General features: G+C 36.1%; 1 protein-coding gene across 1 annotated transcript in view; it reads right to left on the reverse strand.

Annotated features, from left to right (window-relative positions):
• Positions 1-18,615, reverse strand: part of CFAP47 (cilia and flagella associated protein 47) — a 480,485-nt gene that overhangs the window by 443,119 nt on the left and 18,751 nt on the right. Inside the window, 5 exon segments of the mRNA XM_033201412.1 lie at positions 4,252-4,487; positions 6,939-7,066; positions 8,705-8,865; positions 9,311-9,539; positions 12,219-12,357. Coding sequence (XP_033057303.1) covers positions 4,252-4,487; positions 6,939-7,066; positions 8,705-8,865; positions 9,311-9,539; positions 12,219-12,357 — 893 coding nt within the window.

Raw genomic sequence — 18,615 nt, forward strand, 5'->3', positions numbered from 1 at the left:
AGGCTGAGGCGGATGGATCACTTAAGGTCAGCAGCTTGAGACCAGCCTGGCCAACATGGTGAAATACCTTGTCTCAAAATACAAAAAAGTACATTGTAGTACTGACATAGGATAAATACAGATATGCAAAATAGAATTTTTAGTCTAGAAATTCTTACATTCACATTCAATTGTTATATATGTGACAATATTCTGTGATAACTTGACATCTCTATGAAAAAGAATACATTTCAAACTCTAAATAATGCCATTTACAAAAAATAACAAACAGAATTTTTTTTTTTTTTTTTGAGACAAGAGTCTCACTCTGTCACCCAGGCTAGAGTGCAATGGTGCGATCTTGGCTCACTGCAACCTCTGCCTCCCAGGTTCAAGTGATTCTCCTGCCTTAGGCTCCTGAGCAGCTGGGATTACAGGCACGTGCCACCATGCCCAGCCATGTATTTTTAGTAGAGATGGGGTTTCACCATGTTGGTCAGGCTGGTCTCGAAATCCTGACCTCATGATACGCCTGCCTCGGCCTCCCGAAGTGCTGGGATTACAGGCGTGAACCACCGCGCCCGGCCAACATATAGATTTAAAAGTTTGAGCTAAAATTCTTACAGAAAAACATGGGAACAAAACTTAATGACCTCAGTATATAACTACTTAGATATGATACTAAATGCACAAGAGACAAAAGAAAAATATAGATAAATTGAACTTAATCAAAGTATTACTTTTATCCTTCAAAGATAACTATCAAGAAAGTGGGAAGACAATTCACAGGATGGAATACAATATTTTTGATTTCTGTATCTGTCAAAGGACTTATATTGAGAATATATAAAGAACTCTTGCAATTCCATAACAAAAAGACAGCCCAATTAAAAAATAGTAAAATATATTCTATTAGTTTTCTATTTTGGCAATAAAAAATTACCAAAACACTTGTTGACTAAAATAACTCCAATTTCTTATCTTACACTTGTCAGAAGCCTAACACAGGATGAAAATCAAGGTGTCAGCAGGACTGTTTATTTCTGGAAGCTCTAGCAGAGAATCTGCTTTCTTGCCTTTTCCAGATTCCAGAAGCCATCCCATTCCTCAACTTATGCACCCCACCCCCTTCCACCTTCACAGTCAGAAATCAATGGACAGTAAAGTCTTCCATCACTTTGACACTGATATATTTTCTGTCCTCCATTTCCACTTTTAAGGAACCTGAGAGTATATAGGGTTCACCTGGATAATCCAGGTTAATTTTCCTATTTTAAGGTGGGTTGATTAAAAGTCTTAATTTCAAGTGAAACCTGAATTCTGCTTTGCCATAGAACATCACATGTTCATAATTTCTAGAGATCAGGATAGAGATATTTTAGGGGGTCATTATTCTGCCTATCATAGATATGCATAAATATTTCTCCAAAGAAAATATACAAATGGACAATAAGTACATTAAAATATATTTGTCATCATTAGTTACTGGGGACATTTAAATGAAAACCATAAGGACACGCCACTTTGTACCCATTGGGATGGCTATAATAAAAAAAAGAAGTACATTAACAAGTGTGGTGGAGGGTATGGGTAAATTGGAATGTTCATTTATTGCTGGTGGGAATATAAAATGGTACAGTCACTTTGGAAAATAGTATGACAGTTTCTTAAAAAGTTAAACATAGAGTTTTCATATGACCCCAACAATTCCACTCTTAGGTATATTTCAACAATATTAAGAAATCTGTCCACACAAAACATTGTACGTGAATGTTTATAGTAGCATTATTCATTATAGCCAAAAAGTGGAAACAACCCAAATGTACCTCAATTGATGACCGGATAAACAAAAGGTGGTATATCTACACAAAAAACATAATTTGGCTATAAAAATGAAGCATTAATACATATTACAATGTGCATGAATCTTGAAAATATTATGCTAAATGAAATAAACCATACACAAAATGCCTTATATAAACATAATATTTAGAGAAAATGACCCAAACTGGAAAACCTACTGACAGAGAATAGATTAATACTTGCCAGAGGCTGATGAATGAGGAGAAGGGGAATGACTGTTAATGGACATGGGGTTTCTTTTTGGGGTGAAGAGAACGTTGTGGAATTTGTCCTAATGTGTGCACTCCCTGGACATATTAAGATCACTGAATTGTATACTATAATGTGTGAATTTTACGGTATGTGAATTACATATCAATAAAGTTGTTATTTAAAAAGAATAATCTTATCACACTTCTAAATAGTCAAAGGCCATTTGACCAGTCTGTGCAGGCCACAGTTCTCCAGTGTCTACTATACTTCCTACATTCACAGTTTTACTAATTTGAAAATTATTAGTGTTGGAAAAATTCATACATGTAGAGGGTTAAAAATAATATTGGGGAGTTAGCTATTAGATATGTTTTGAAAGATGCATATGTTACTGGAGAAAAATAATTGAGTCGGTAGGTTTAAGAGACTTGGACTACAGGAAATCTAGGAAGCCGTTAAAAAGAAAATGTTTAGTATAAAGTGGTTAACATTTGTTGCTATTCTATGAAAACTGATGACATCTATCCAAATTTGGAGAGAGAGAGTCATACTAATGAAGCAGTAAGAGATATAAATAGGAGCTGCATGTATATAAACATGTATACAATAGTTCTTAATTGCAATTGGGAGAAAGCTTCCTTCGATAACTTTATGAACTGCATCACTGTGGTGGTAGAAAGATGATAACATAAGACACTGAGGAGAAACTGAAAGCACTCACGTTTGCTATATTTAAGGCAGGGTTCAGCAAACTTTTTCTATAAATTGCTAGACAGTGAATGCTTTAGGTTTCATGAGGCGTAAGTCTTCTCACAACCACTAAAGTCTATCTTTTGTTTTTTTTGTTTTTTTTTTTTGGAGACGGAGTCTCGCTCTGTTATGAGACTGGAGTGCTGGAGTGCAGTGGTGTGATCTCAGCTCACTGCAACCTCTGCCTCCTGGGTTCAAGCAATTATCCTGCCTCGGCCTCCTGAGTATCTGGGACTAGAGGCACACACCACCACGCCCAGCTAATTTTCATATTTTTAGTAGATACGGGGTTTCACCATGTTGGCCAGGTTGGTCTCGATCTCTTGACCTTGTGATCCACCTGCCTCGGCCTCCAAAGGACTGGGATTACAGGTGTGAGCCACTGTGCCCAGCCAACTCTGTCTTTTTGTATGAAAATAGCCTTAGACAACAGGTAAACAAATAAGAGTGGCTATATTCCAAAAACACTAATTACCAAAACAGGCATCAGGCCATATTTGACCTGTGGACCATCGTCTTTTAACCCATGGTTTAGAGGATATGGGAAAGAGTTATCTGTGCAGCAATTAAAAGAAAAACAGCTCCTGACAACCAGAAGCTGACCTAGGGCTCACAGGTATGCCTTGGTGTTCTCTTTTTCTGCTTTGTACCAGCAGTACAAGTTCTAGGCCTAGTACATATCACCAGTTTCAAATTTCAAAATTCTACTCAAGCTTCAATGTCTGGCGCATACATTACTCTCCTATGAAGACCTTTCTATCTGGTTAGAAGTAAACATTCTGGCCGGGCGCGGTGGCTCAAGCCTGTAATCCCAGCACTGTGGGAGGCCGAGACAGGCGGATCACAAGGTCAGGAGATCGAGACCATCCTGGCTAATACAGTGAAACCCTGTCTCTACTTAAAAATACAAAAAACTAGCCGGGCGAGGAGGCGGGCGCCTGTAGTCCCAGCTACTCGGGAGGCTGAGGCAGGAGAATGGCGTAAACCCGGGAGGCGGAGCTTGCAGTGAGCTGAGATCCGGCCACTGCACTCCAGCCTGGGTGGCAGAGCAAGACTCTGTCTCAAAAAAAAAAAAAAAAAAAAAAAAAAAAAAAAAAAAAAAAAAAAGAAGTAAACATTCTGTTATTTGAGTTTCTATATCACGTTGTTACAACTTTAAGATATTTTATATTCTCCTTAAGCCATACCTACCTGTGTATATGTCTAACATTTTAGAGGAAGTAACTGTGTTTTGCATTTCTTTAAATTCCCTAGTGCCAAATGCTTTCGCTGGCACATGACAGGCACTTAACAAATCATTATGGATTCTATATGAGTACCAACACAAAAATCTTCATAACTAGGCCGCAGAAGAGAAACAATTTATAAACACTGGTAGAACACATGTTGTTTCTAATCATCTGCATAGCATTTTAGCATACCTTAAAATGTTAGCTGCCATGTAAAAGCAAAGAAAAATTATCTTACCACCATACCCCCTTCATTAATCTCGCCCTTTTCAGGATCAATTTTAAAATTTGCAGTTTTTTCAAAGTGGTACGTCAGAGGAAGTAATTCGCATTGATTTTTTATGATACACTGAATTTCTGAACGTTCACCCATGAAACAAGGTTCAAAATTAAGAACTGGTCCTGGATCAAACTGTAGTAAAACAGGAAGTCCTATGCCTGTCAGTGCTAGTTCCATTTTCTGAAATCGTTCACCTGTAAAAGCAATAATAGCTGTTGAACATAAAGTGTTTGGGGAAGCCAGAATATATTTGCTTAGTTTATTTGTTGTCTGAAAGACCTAATGCAAATTAGGTAGCTCATTCAGTCTTTTCATGCAACACAATTATTGATTGTCTTCTCTGTGTCATGCCTTGTGGATACAGCAGTGAATAAAAGAGACAATATTCCTGCTGTTACGGACTTTACATTCTAGTGAAGTGACATTAATGATAATCAACCAAATAATGATAATCAACCAAATATGTTTACACAGCATTTCATAGAAGATAAGTATTATGGGTAAAGGTAAGACAGGTTGAGACAGAGCACAAGGTCTTGGAGATTCTGTTTTATGTAGAGATGTCCAAAAAGGCCTCTCCAATAGGGAGATACTTGAGCCAAGATATAAAGGGAGTCTGGAAAAAAAGATGTGAAAATCTAGGAAAAGTTTATTCCAGGCAGACAAAACAGCAAGCACAAATACGCTAAGGCAGGAACTTGTCTGTCATGTTCAAACATCTTAAAGAACCAATGGCTGGAGGAGAAGAGTAAAAAATGGTGAAAATTGTCAGATTTTAGATATATATATATATATTTTCTTTTTTATTATACTTTAAGTTCTAGGGTACGTGTGCACAACGTGCAGGTTTGTTACATATGTGTACATGTGCCATGTTGGTGTGCTGCACCCATTAACTTGTCATTTACATTAGGTATATCTCCTAATGCTATCTCTCCCCCCTGCCCCCACCCCACAACAGGCCCCGGTGTGTGATGTTCTCCTTCCTGAGGGTAGACTTAAGAAGATTTGCTGATACATTGGACACAGAATAGGGAAATGAAGAAGTGATAAAGGACGACTCTAAGTTTTTTGCCTTAGGAACAGAAATGATGGAATTGACATTTCTTGAAACGAGAGACTGAAGGAGGAGCCGGCTGTGGAAAAATCAGGAGTTCTACTTGGGACATGCTAAGTTGAGATACCTAGTAGATATTCTTATGGAAATGTCTACTAGGCCACTCTATGTTCAAGCTTATGAGTGAAGATGAAGGAGGAAAGAGTGGAATCTTGAGGAGAGAATAAAAGGTGTGTGATATTCATCTCAGATTGTGTAAGAGTGAATGAATGGGTGAATGCAATAGGAATGTCAAACAGCTTAAAGAACTCACTTGGGATTAGTGATTATAGATACAAAGTGAAACCTCTCAACAAGGTTGTGTGTCTTACTCCAACACAATCAGCTTCCCATGTGCAGACCCAATATAAGCTGAAAGTTGAATTTCATAGAATTAGAGGCTTTTCACTCAGTCACTGTGGGAGACAGATCAACAGATATAAGTGCACATGAAAAACAGGAATTAGAATAATGGACAATGGAATAGAAGCTGGGCAAAAATATAAACACGAAGTTTTTGGGAAATTAGAAAGATGATAACAGAAGAACAATTTTGCAGAGAGACAGCAGTGTAACTAGAACCGAAGAAAAAGAGTTTGTATTTTTTCACTTACGCTCTTAGTAGCTGATCTTAGACTCTAAATTACCTTTAAGGCAAACCTAGTAACTCCATCCCTGGCTATTCAAAACTGGATTAACCTGTAAACTTTGTACAAATGTGGAATTTCCATTGCTGTCTAAGATCAGCAGACATAGCTCAATATCACAAAACACAATATAAATAGTAACAGAACAATCCATTTATGCCCAAGGAATACAGTTAAATCCTGCTCAATATCACTTATACTGACATACTCGATTTGCATAAATATCCAGGATGGTGACCTAATCCCTCCTTGTATAGCTCATTTTCCTGGATTTGATTTATAACCTTCCTAATTCTCTATTTTCTCTTTGATCTGTCTTGCTAAGCTGAATGCCAAATCCCATTCCACTTTTTTCCTCACCATAACCAAGCTAATATAACCTGAGAATATAAAACATATAAGACATCTTGACATGTGGCCTGCAAAACATGTGCAATTATCAATACCCAACAACACTGTCCTGTACCCTACTAACTAGATCTCTAGATCTTGTTTTTGACTGTTCCTATTTTTAGTTCTAAGAGAGCTGAAGGATTAATAGAGATGGAATGGGTCATTTGTCCCCATACCAATCCCTGAGAAAAAAACCTAGGCATACATAGAAAAGAAATCAGGGTGTTTTTTTCCTTATTCCTTAAACTCTAGATCATCATGTTTATCTAACATCATTTTAAAATTATAAAGTAATCTAACTTCTAACCTGGAAAATTATTATGTAAATGATTGGGAAGTTGACTTCATAACATGCCACAGATGACACTTTAAGGTCTCTTGAATATGTTTGCTTTGTTTTATTCAATAATTATATATTTTATTAGATTGTCTCTACAGATATTGATGTTCAAATTTTTAAACAATTTAAATGGCTATGCATTTGATAATTTTGTTAATTTCACACTTACTTTTGATGGTTTTATAGTCATCATCTCTCAAAAATCCATCTTTACTTCCTACGGACTCAAATCTCAAAAAGAGAGCATAGTCCTGCCTGTATGAAGGTCCAATATCCTTTTTACCATCAGCCATTAGCCTGTAAAAAAATCACAATGAGTTATTTTTAAAGCAAAGGTATCACCTTGCTTTGCTTTGCTTAAAGCAAAGGTATCACTTTATCACCTTGTAAGAGGGAATATCAATCCAATCTTTAAATCTATGCAAGCAAATCAATGTTAAAGAATGAAAATACAACCATGATCCATTATCCAAATTTACTGCACAGACAGAGAGATTTGCCAAAAGAAGGCTACAGAGTATAAAGCTCAGAAAAAATGAGTTCGTGCCAACATCGTCAAGACAAGAGTAATTTAAATATACCAAGTCATCAAGGTCTAGCTCAAACGCCACTTTCTCTGCAAAGAATTTTCTTTCCAGGCAAAGTTCATCTCTAACTAAGGACTCTGATTAATTCTTTACAACAGTCCATCTTACTCTTGGGCATAATAAAAAACATTTGTTACAAATTTGTCTTCCCAGTGTACTAAGTGCATATTGCCAGCCACGCTCTTGTTGTGGACAAGTAATCTGGAGAACAAGATTTGCTAACAGTTAAATTTTGCTCGAGGAGAAAAGGAAAGAAGACTAGGAAGAAGGGAAATAGGAGCAAAGGCAGAGATGGTTTATGTCATAGCTCTGCTCAATGGCTATTTTTACCTGCCTTACCTAGAGGTCAACTCTCTAGCAGTGTAAACTCAACTACATTTACAAAAGACTGACACATAATATTAAATATGAATACAAATAGTGTGGTCAGAACACATTTAACTAAGACTTCAAATCATATATATATACCTATAATTCTATGCTAGACTCTCAGGTTAATATGCTGCCATGAAAGAATATTTGACATTTCAAAGACTGTGTATTAAACAGAATCTTACAGATTCACCAAAGAAACTACTTGTATGAAAGTATCATAATAAGGCAATTGTGGATTTACATATAGAACAATTACTTGATTTATTAACCTCTTTAAATTAAAGTAAGCTCAATCTTCCACAGGCAACCCTATTCCACAAAAAAGAAGTACATTAAACATTACCCTCTCACAAATAAGGAAAAATATTCTTGCAATTGAATCAGTTCACACACATTGCAACCTATCAAGGTGTCTCTGAAATTGCTATTGTATATTTAAAACAGCATGTTCTTCAAATTTATAACAAAACATAGTTCATGGAACTATGAAAAATGTACCCTAAAAGTCTGTATGAATTTCAGCAAGCAAGTTTGACTGATCCCTGGAAGGTACTATAGGTTTAATACTTAGGATAGTCAGCAATAATTCTGCCCTACCAGAAGCATTGCATCCTCTTTGGAGGGGCCTACAACATGCTGCATGCACCTGACTATTCGTGGAGATAACAAGGTCTTGACTGCACAAACAATTTGGGGCCACACTCCAAAATAACTCAAAACTTGCACTTCCACCACCCCATTTCCACAAGGTCTAGGGAGATTTTTAACTTTACATGAAGTATTTAGAACCATATTTAGAATTATTAGAAATATTACTAACCATGTTAGAAACATCTAGAACTATGACAAGAAAAATCTGATTTGTGCCTTCTGGCAAGTTTTACTATTATAGTATTAAACTGAATCTGATTAAAGTGTGGTTAATATACTTTCCATTAATACTTAACATTACAATGAAATTAATTTTGCTTACTTTGGGGTGAAACAAAATGTAATTACAGTCTTTTGATAAGGTTGTAAAGTCCCTTCATTAGGAAGACAGGAGATAATGGTAGTAGTATCTATGTTCTTTATTTTTCTTATGTAGGTGAGATTATTTAAAGCAATATCTGTTCTTTGTCGAGTATCTGTACCCTGTAATGTAAACTCAGATATAAAAGAGTATTAACGCAAAACACAAAAAAAAGTTTTTGAGGAGGTTACAAAATAATTATTGAAATTCAAGAATCTAGGAAATAACAAATATCTATCTTTAAAGTAACATTTACACATAAATTTGACCAAGGCACATCATAAAATTTGAAAAAAGATTAAAAAATTGATGAGAACAGAAATACTTTCAATTAGCCACGGATCTATAAGAAGCATTTGCCTGGTTTACTTCAGATATACATTAATATAAATGTTAGCTTAATTTCTGAATTTTTTGAGGTTGTCATTGGATACACATGAAATCAAATCTATCTTCCCATGTTAAAAGATATTTTGAATAATTAAAAAGCTTGTTGGTTATTAGTAGATTTAACACAATCTCTTTTAAATCATAATACCTGATATCCCCATCGCACCATTTACTTACCATTTCTTCTCCCATGGCATCATCTTGTATTATGGCCACCCAATTTATGGGCTCTGGGCTATTATTGTGTATACGTGCATGTTGAATTTTTGATGATCCGAAGAAAACAGGACCAAAATGTATGTATTCCAGCCTTCTGTCTCTACTCATGTTTAATAATTCAATAATCTGCTCAACCACATGAGCTTTGATACTCAAGAGCATCTCAGGTTGACCTTGCAAAATCACTCTACAGGATAATAAATATGCACATACATACATACTTTAATTAGAATTCTATACACTTTGTTTTTCTCCTACACATTTCAATAAACAGAAACTTTATAGAATCACATTATAATTAAAACTCAGTAGCCTAAGAGTAGTTCCTTTCATGTACATACCAGAGGTTATCAGGTTCTTCTGTATATCTGAATCTACAAAATGGAATGGCATATGTGCAGCCTAATCCACTGTCTTCAGGAAACAATAAAGTTGTAAAACAATCTCATGAATTGACCTCCGAAAAAACTCAATGGCATATTCATATTGCCCATTATTTAAATGATTTGTATGGTTACCTCCAGCTCTCAAATTCTGAAACTATTTTCTAATTCTTCTCATCTCCCAAGTCCAACAGCTAATCTTATCCCCATCCTTACACCTCAATTCCTTACAATCTAACGTATCTCAGTAAAACCACTGCTGGCTAGGTGTAATCTCACACCTGTAATCCTAGCACTGTGCGCAGTCAAGGAGGGAGGATTGCTTGAGTCCAGGAGCTCGAGACAAGCCTAGGCAACACAGTGAGACCCTATCTCTACATCAACAACAACAACAACAACAAATTTAAATAGCCAGGCATGGTGGCACACACCTTTAGGTCCAGCTACTCTGGAGGCTGAGGTAGGGGAATTGCTGGAGCCTGGGAGGTCGCTGCTGCAGTGAGCCGTGATTACACCACTGCATTCTAATCAGGGTGACAGAAAGAGATCCCATCTCAAAACCAAAACAAAACAAAAATCCCACTTCTTTGCTGAAATAAATATTTCCCCATTAAACTTCACTTCTCAGATGAATTTCAATTCTCTTTGGGAATTGCTCTTTCATTTTTATCCCTCTCTGGCATAAATGCAATCTTTCACTTTAGGCCCATCAGATACCACAGATAACTGACTACTCCACAACTATCACCTATGCCCTTATCTTATGCTATATCCTATAACGTTGGCATTGAATTGCTCCTCCCTTAGCTTCCTTGATACCATAATTTCAAGGTTTTCTTTTAACTCACTCAGGCCCCACCTTCTCACACTTCTAAGACTGGGACCTTTTTTAAACTTGATGAATAGTTAACATGAATAGTAGTGTTTTTTTTCTCTTACTCTTTCTCACTCTACTCTCCTTCTCAAATTTATTCTCAACACTTCTGTTTCTTCTACCACTTATACACTGATGATCTTCAACCCTATACAGGCTGAGTGTTCCTAACATGAAATCCATAATGCTCCAAAATCCCAAACTTTTTGAATGCTGATATAAAACTCAAAGGAAATCCTTATTGGAGCATGTCGGATTTCAGAATTTTAGATTAGGGATACTAAACTAGTAAGTATAATGCAAATATTCCAAAATCCAAACAAAATTGAAATCTAAAACACTTCTGATCTCAAGTATTTTGAGTAAGGAACACTCAATTTGTACATCTAAATCAAATTTCTTTCTGGGACTCAAGATAATGTAATAAGCCCCAGCCAGCTCCACCAGGAATCCGAGAAGTAAAACCATTCCAACATATCAAAACCGAATTTAAGATCTTCTCCCATAACCCTGTTCCATCTTTTATCTTCCTTTGCTACAATCAGTCACCAAATCCAGTCAAATCTACCTCCATAGCCTATCTCCAATTTGCACACTTCTGTCAGTCTTCTCAGTTGACCTTACCTCAGACCTTTGTCATTGTCCTCTTGCTTTACTGTAATTCTAGTCAAGCTTCTCACTCCACATTTGTACTCCCTGGTCTGTTTTGCACACTGCCACTAGCATGGCCTTTCTAAAATACAAACTAATCATGACACTCTCATCTTAAAACCCCCCTAAGACTTCATAGCCTTCACAATAAAACCCAAGCTCCTATAAGGGCTCACACCTCTTTATCACATATTTATGACTGTGATCTTCAGTAAAAAGTGTATTTTACATTCCAATGCCGGAACACACACACACACACACACACACACACACACACTCCACAGATGCATTCTGATATTTTTAAGTCGTTTGTTAAAAATACTGGTGATGGCCCATTATATTGATTGCACATTCTACCAATGAATTAAGACATACCGCACAAAAACGCTGGACTACAAAGCCCTTCAAACTCAACCATTCCATTCAGTTTTTCTGGTCTTGTCTCCTGCCACTCCCCACCTCCATCTTTTTAATTCTACATTGCCAAAGATCCCTTGGTGTGCAATACTGCCTTTTTGCCTCTACGATTTCCAGTATGTTACTTGCTCTGCCTGAAATCCCTCCTCTATGCTACTCCCATCACTAACTCCCACCACCCCTACACACACACACACACACACACACCCCAGATCACATCATTGCTCTTTGCCTGGCTAATTACTACTCACCAATAAGTATTTGATTCAACTATCACCTTGTTAGTGGAGCCCTTCCTTGGTCCACTCTCTCACCTCAATGAAATTCAAAATAGAAGATCCTGTTATGTGTACCCATATGCCATCCTCTAGTTCTTCCCATTTCTTAAAAGCCTACTGCTTGGCAAATAGTAGAGACTCAATGAACAATGCTGAATGAAAGAACAAAGGAGCTAACATACAATCAAAGTCACATCTGAAGGGTCAAACGGGAAAGCATTGAGATTCGTATTAGAATTTTTAGAACCACAGTATATACTCACATTGCCTCTTCATCTACAATTCTTGGGTAGTCTGCACAGAAATCTACTTTAATAACCACTGATGACTTAGCATCCACAATACCACTAGTTGGAAAAATGAGGATGGGTAATTGGCCGCAGTATTCTGTCTTAAATATGCCTGTAGGGAATAAGAGCAGTTGGTTTACATCTGGACCCTTACAGTGTTGCATGCACACTCTCCGTAAGGGACCAACATACTTCACAGAGTAGATCAAGCTTGCCTAACCCCTGGTCCATGCGCCACATGCAGCCCAGGACGGCTTTGAATGCAGCTCAACACAAATTCATAAACTTTCTTACAACATTATGAGATTTTTTTGAGATATTTTAAGCTCATCAACTATGTTAGTGTTAGTGTATTTGATGTGTAGCCCAAAACAACTCTTCTTCGTCCAGTGTAGCTCAGGAAAGCCATAAGATTGAATACCCCTGGAGCAGATGGTCTACAGTGTACCAAGAATTAAAGCTTTAATTGTAAGTCCAATCTCTGAGGTCACCCAACAAATATGATCCTGTTATTAGAACTCAACTCTCACCAATAGTTAAAATTATCTGCTTACTACGTTCAGACATTTATGTTAAGAGCTCTGCATAGGTTATTTAATTTCCATAAATAATCTATGATATAATATTTTCAATCATTACCTCCATTTTACAAGAAACAAAACAGAAGCTTTGAAATGATGAATGACTTGTTCAAAGTCACACAATCACTGTGGTAGATTAGCTTGTTGACCACAATTCTTCACTTTTTTCCACATTTGTATCTTTGCCCTATTGTTCCAGAGTTTCTCACTGCAGGTCTGTGGATCAGCTGGGTGACTCTGCTCCACATTTACTCATTCTAGGGCACGGGCCAAAAGGACAGCAATTACTCAGGAGAAACACTTCCCACTTCCCATGGTAGAAGCGCATCTAGGTTAGAACTGGCATGCTGTCAATTACACCCACATGTTATTAGCCAAAGTAAATTACATGATCAAGCCCCTTGACTTTGGGAAGTGTTTCTCCTCAGTAACTGCTGTCCTTTTGGTGCATGCCCTAGAATGAGCAAATATGGAGCAGAGCCACCCAGCTGACCCACAGACCTGCAGTGAGAAATAGAACGGGCCCAGTTGCCTCAGCTTGAAGCAGAGCACCCAGATGAGCCCAGCCTAGATCAGTCAAGTTCCAATCAATCTGCATACCCATGACCACGTGACCAATTACAAAATAACTGCTGTTTGAATATATTTTAGGGTGGTTTGTTATATAGCAATAACTACTACAGTTAGTAACTAACTAATGAAGATGAGATTTTCACTTGGATATTTCTGACCACAGGCTAATACTTATAGTTATTATCATTCCCTAGGAGATGAATTTATCCAGTGCACACAGGATAACAGCAAAGGGGATTGGTTTCTGAAATCAAATGGCATATGAGAAGGAAGGTACAAAGATTCTTATTCTGAAAGCAGAAATGGTTCATAATTTATGGTAATGTTTTGTGCCTACATTAGAGCATGCGGTCCTTGAAATCAGATACAATCACTTTTTCATGTCTGTGGTTGCAGTGCCCCACACACTGCTTAGCACCAAGCAGTACTTAAAGTATGGCCAACAAATAGAAGCAGCCAATCACTAGTCCCTTTATTATCATTATAACACAAATGAGCATGGTGCCAAAATAAACAGCTTTGCAAATTCTGAATTCACCAGTTTTAAATCACATCTGATGATATTTTCCAAATGTATTCATTTAATTTAGGAAAACAAAATGTTAGCACAAAAAAAGTAATGAAAATATTAAAAAGACAATATTTGAAAATGCAAAGTAACTAACAAAATTGATCAATTCAATCATTTCATAGATGTGCTAATAACATAATATTTGAAGTTACTTTTCTATCATAAAATAAATCAAAAATATATAAAATTATATCCATTTCAAATAAATAGATATTATTGACTCCATTCTGTAAGAAAAGAAAAGGTATACAAATTTAGTTAAGGCTGAGTCAGTGAAAAAGTTTCCCATATTGTAACCACTTAGACATAATTTGACAAAAGAGTTTAAGTGAATATTTCAAAAACTTATTCAGAAGCAACACAAAATACGAAAGAATATTGTTTAATTTTCTAAATATGTTTAAATTGCAGGTATGTCAACATTACTATGTCTTATTTAACTTAATATAAAAACCATTTGCTTGGCTTTTTAAATTGGTAACAACAGAAGCAAGAGCATCATCCTAAGAGAAGAGAGTTACTGAAAAAAAGAATGCTGGCCAGGTGCAGTGGCTCATGATTGCAATCCCAGCACTTTGGAAAACTGAGGTGGGTGGATCACTTGAGGTCAGGAGTTTGAGACCAGCCAGGTCAACATAGTGAAACCCCATCTCTACTGGAAATACAACAATTAGCCGGGCATGGTGGCGCACACCTGTAATCCCAGCTACTGGGGAGGCTGAGGCAGCCGAATCGCTTGAACCTGGGAGTCAGAGGTTGCAGTGAGCCAAGATCATGCCACTGCACTCCAGCCTGGGTGACACAGTGAGACTCTGTCAAAAAAAAGAAAAAGGAAAAAGAAAAGAGAATGTTACAAATGGAATATTTGTGATCAAATTTTCACTTCTTCTCAGATATGGCACTAGCTAATGTGTGGGAAATAAATTAAAAAGGAAGTAATATCAGGAAAATAATTTAGGTTAATGTAGTTATTTGGCAAGAGAAGATAATGGCTTTTTGTAAAAAAGTGGCATTGGGCAGAGAAAAGTAGGATTACTGGCTTAATTATGAAGTGAACAGGTAAGATTTACTAATTGACTAGGGAGGTAGGAAGTGAAAAAGAGAGAGGTGTTGAAAATTTTGCCAAGTTTCTAAACTGTCCAAATACATAGTGGTAACATTCACTGAAAAAGAAAAAAGAAGTATTGGGGGAAGCTGTTAAGTTTGAGAAAACTGAAGGATACCCACAGGATTGTATACATCTGGGAGTAGTCAGTGAAATAAAAGGAAAGGAAATGATGGTCTGAGGAGAGTACCTTGACTGAAGAAACATAAGAGTCTATGGCAAACTTAGGAAACATTCACATTTAATATACGACAAAAGGAACACCAGTCTAGGAAGAGAATTGAAGAGGGGAGAGGTGGTAGAAAAATCATAACTATAACATAAATAGCTAATATTTCCTGAAAAGTTATATATGCCAGAGGTGTGCTAAGCATTTTATTAATCATCACCACCATTAGAGGAGGAAGGTACTATCTTTATCTCTAATATGTAAGCCAGACAATGGATGTTTCGGAAGCGCAAATTCCTTACCCAGGCCTCCCAGATAGTAAGTGATGCAACTAAGATTTGGGCCCTGTTCAACCTCACTTCAGGACCTGAGTTATTAATAGTATTCTATATAAGAGAGTAAGTTGTCACAAAAGCCAAAGGGCTTTGAATTGCATTTGTTTTGTTTTCCCAAGAAAGTGGCAGTGACCAACTATGTCAACTTTTGCCAATAAGCCACGTAAAACAGACCTATAGACTTGCCCACTGATAAGACTTAGTGGGAGCATATAAAACATAAGGGTGCCCACAGCTATAGCTGAGATGAGGGGCCCCTCACACAAATCTGTGTGATTTTTGAATCTGGATTGTTCTATCTTCTCTGGAGAAGCAAATTAGACACTGAGTGGTGCAGTATACATGGTTACGTTGTCTATACTCATTGAAAAATATTTTAGAAACTGTTAAGCAGATTTTTGTCTCAAAGTATCTGTAAGATCAAGCTAGGGTAACCAGAGTCTGTAGTTCTATAGAATGCTATTAAAAATCAATTGTCATGTAACCAAGGCTATTGCTATTTCCTATGATTTTTAAAAATTCCCTTGGTTCTAAACACACCAAATATGTATGAAGCTCCACATGTTTCCAAATGACTATTTTTAGAGACTCTTCAGAATGCTCGTATGGATTTAACAGATTCCTTCTGGGTTTAATCATCTTTCATTAAAAGCTTCATGGTTCTTTAGTGAAACTCCGAGAAATCACCAACCAAATAAATTATGAATATGTTAAAATATATAATCCTATAAACTAGGGTTATGTTATGCATGAAGAATATATGGAGATCCCATGGCATCAGTTTCCAAAAAAAAAATTGAAGACAAGAATTATGCACTGAGAATAAGTAGGGGGTGCTTTTGTGAGTTACTACAGAAGATCCCCAGGACCACTTCTGGGTTTGGTACAATTTGACAAATTTCCTGGCTTACAGATGATTCCAGGATATTTTAGACAATGAAGTAGAGAAATAATGCTGCTAATTAGGGGAAAAGGCAGAGTGGGCATTAAGAGCAAATGAAAGGTCATATACTTTGGACAAAGTAGACCAATAATCCTAAAGGATGATAAGTTCTGAGGTAGATGTTCAAACTCAGAAATGATGTGTAAGGCTCTTACTTAGGAATTTGAGAGACTGTTCTATGTTATAATACTGTAGTAGAAAAAGTCTACTCAACATTCTCCATAATGTACTTATTCACATTGGATACCACATTGGATATCAAAACATTTCATGTACTCCATAAATATATACACCTACCATGTATCCACAAACATTTTAAAAAATAACAAATAAATAAGCATGCTCACATTAAGGAGGAAATAATTTCAATTCAAGGCATGCTAAATTAATAATTTCTTTTTCTAATCTTCAGTGACAAAAGCTGAGGAACAATAGTGGCATTATCAAACCATAAAATCATAAAAGTAAATATGGAATGTATTAACCTACAAAGTACTAACATTAGAGACACCATAAAGAATGGAACATGTCTTCAGAAAGAAAAGATAAGCCTACTTTGTACAGTCAGGGGTAAACTTAGGAACCATTTTTATAAAGGATGAGGAAACAAAAGTTATTCAAAAACATATGGCTAGATCCATGGATGTTTACTCCGTAAGAGGCTACGAAAATAAATCATCAAGGAGTTTTACATACATAAACTTTGTGGATCTATAAAAACAAAGGTTATAACTGCAGTGATACTACCAGAGAGAGAAAACAAAGATGCACAAATGTTAAATCTGCAAGTGTTGAGTTTTAAATATCCTATTAGGTATACATACAAATTTGTAAGCATTTGAACTTTGACTCTAAACCTACAAAAAATTCAGCATATAAAATGCTTTTTAAAAATGTTAAAATCAACTTTGATGGCTGAATCTATTTTCAAAACGTTTTTCTTCATAACATACATTGCTATTATCATGAACATGTATATATTTTGCTTGTAGATAATAAGGACTTTATGACAATTTATAGGCACTAGCTACTCTGAATGTAATGTACACTATCAATTTTGATAATAGTAGAAAAAATAATCTGATTTGACTCCAAGCATGTGGGATAAAGTCAACACTAAGAAAATGTAATTCATTGATAACAATTTATTTCAGTTTGTAAAGTAATAGCCATTAACATTTCATAGTACTCATTATAATAAACCCAACCAAGTTATTACAAATACTATATACACATAAAATACTAACAAAATCCTAATAGTCATTGTGCATTATTTTTCCTAAAACATTATGTATTCCAGTACACAGCTTAATTGTACTTATTCTAATTTATTGAGTAAAATTATATTAAATATTCAATGAAAAGTAAAACCATATTTCTTTTTTTCTTATAGAGAGCTTTCATATGAAATAAAACTGTACAATTTGGTGAGATTTTAGAACAAAAAGGGAATATATTATTGCTATCAAAACATTGAAGGTTATTGAACAGACAACAGTTAAAAGAAATTCTGGAAAGCAAAATAATACAAATAAAAATACCTTAATTAAATATCAGTGCTCTAAAATATAACCAGAGAGTCTAAAGGATCATATTGCCATATCACTTGCCATAAGAGACTTCCTCCTTAACACTAGAGTCAGGCTACAAACGAGCCTAATATTCTATAATCCCACAGGCATCAGACATGCACTCATTTAAAACAAAGCATGGAAAGTGAGATGAGTAACATCCAATGTGGAACAGTTATGAGTTTTATTCCTTTGTATCCTAAGAAGAAATCAGTAAACTGACAGACTGACTTGGTCTTCATAATTCCCAATGCTCAATCAGGTGGCCCAGAGAACACTCCGGTTAGTGGAAAAGAGGCTTGGATTTAAGACCTACTTTATATATTCAACAAACAGCCTCAGATAGAAATGCCCTCCCTGTCTGGAGCTAGTCCCCATTTTAGATTGGGAGAAATGGCAATCTTGCAACCCCACATGCCATTGAATCAGGAGACTGAAGGGATAAGCAATCCTGTGCTTACTGTATGCTATCAGTTTAAAGTGTACATGAATGTACACACACACACACACACACACACACAC

Source organism: Trachypithecus francoisi, unplaced genomic scaffold (genome assembly GCF_009764315.1).
Source record: "Trachypithecus francoisi isolate TF-2019V2 unplaced genomic scaffold, Tfra_2.0 Lachesis_group6, whole genome shotgun sequence".
NCBI lineage: Eukaryota > Metazoa > Chordata > Mammalia > Primates > Cercopithecidae > Trachypithecus > Trachypithecus francoisi.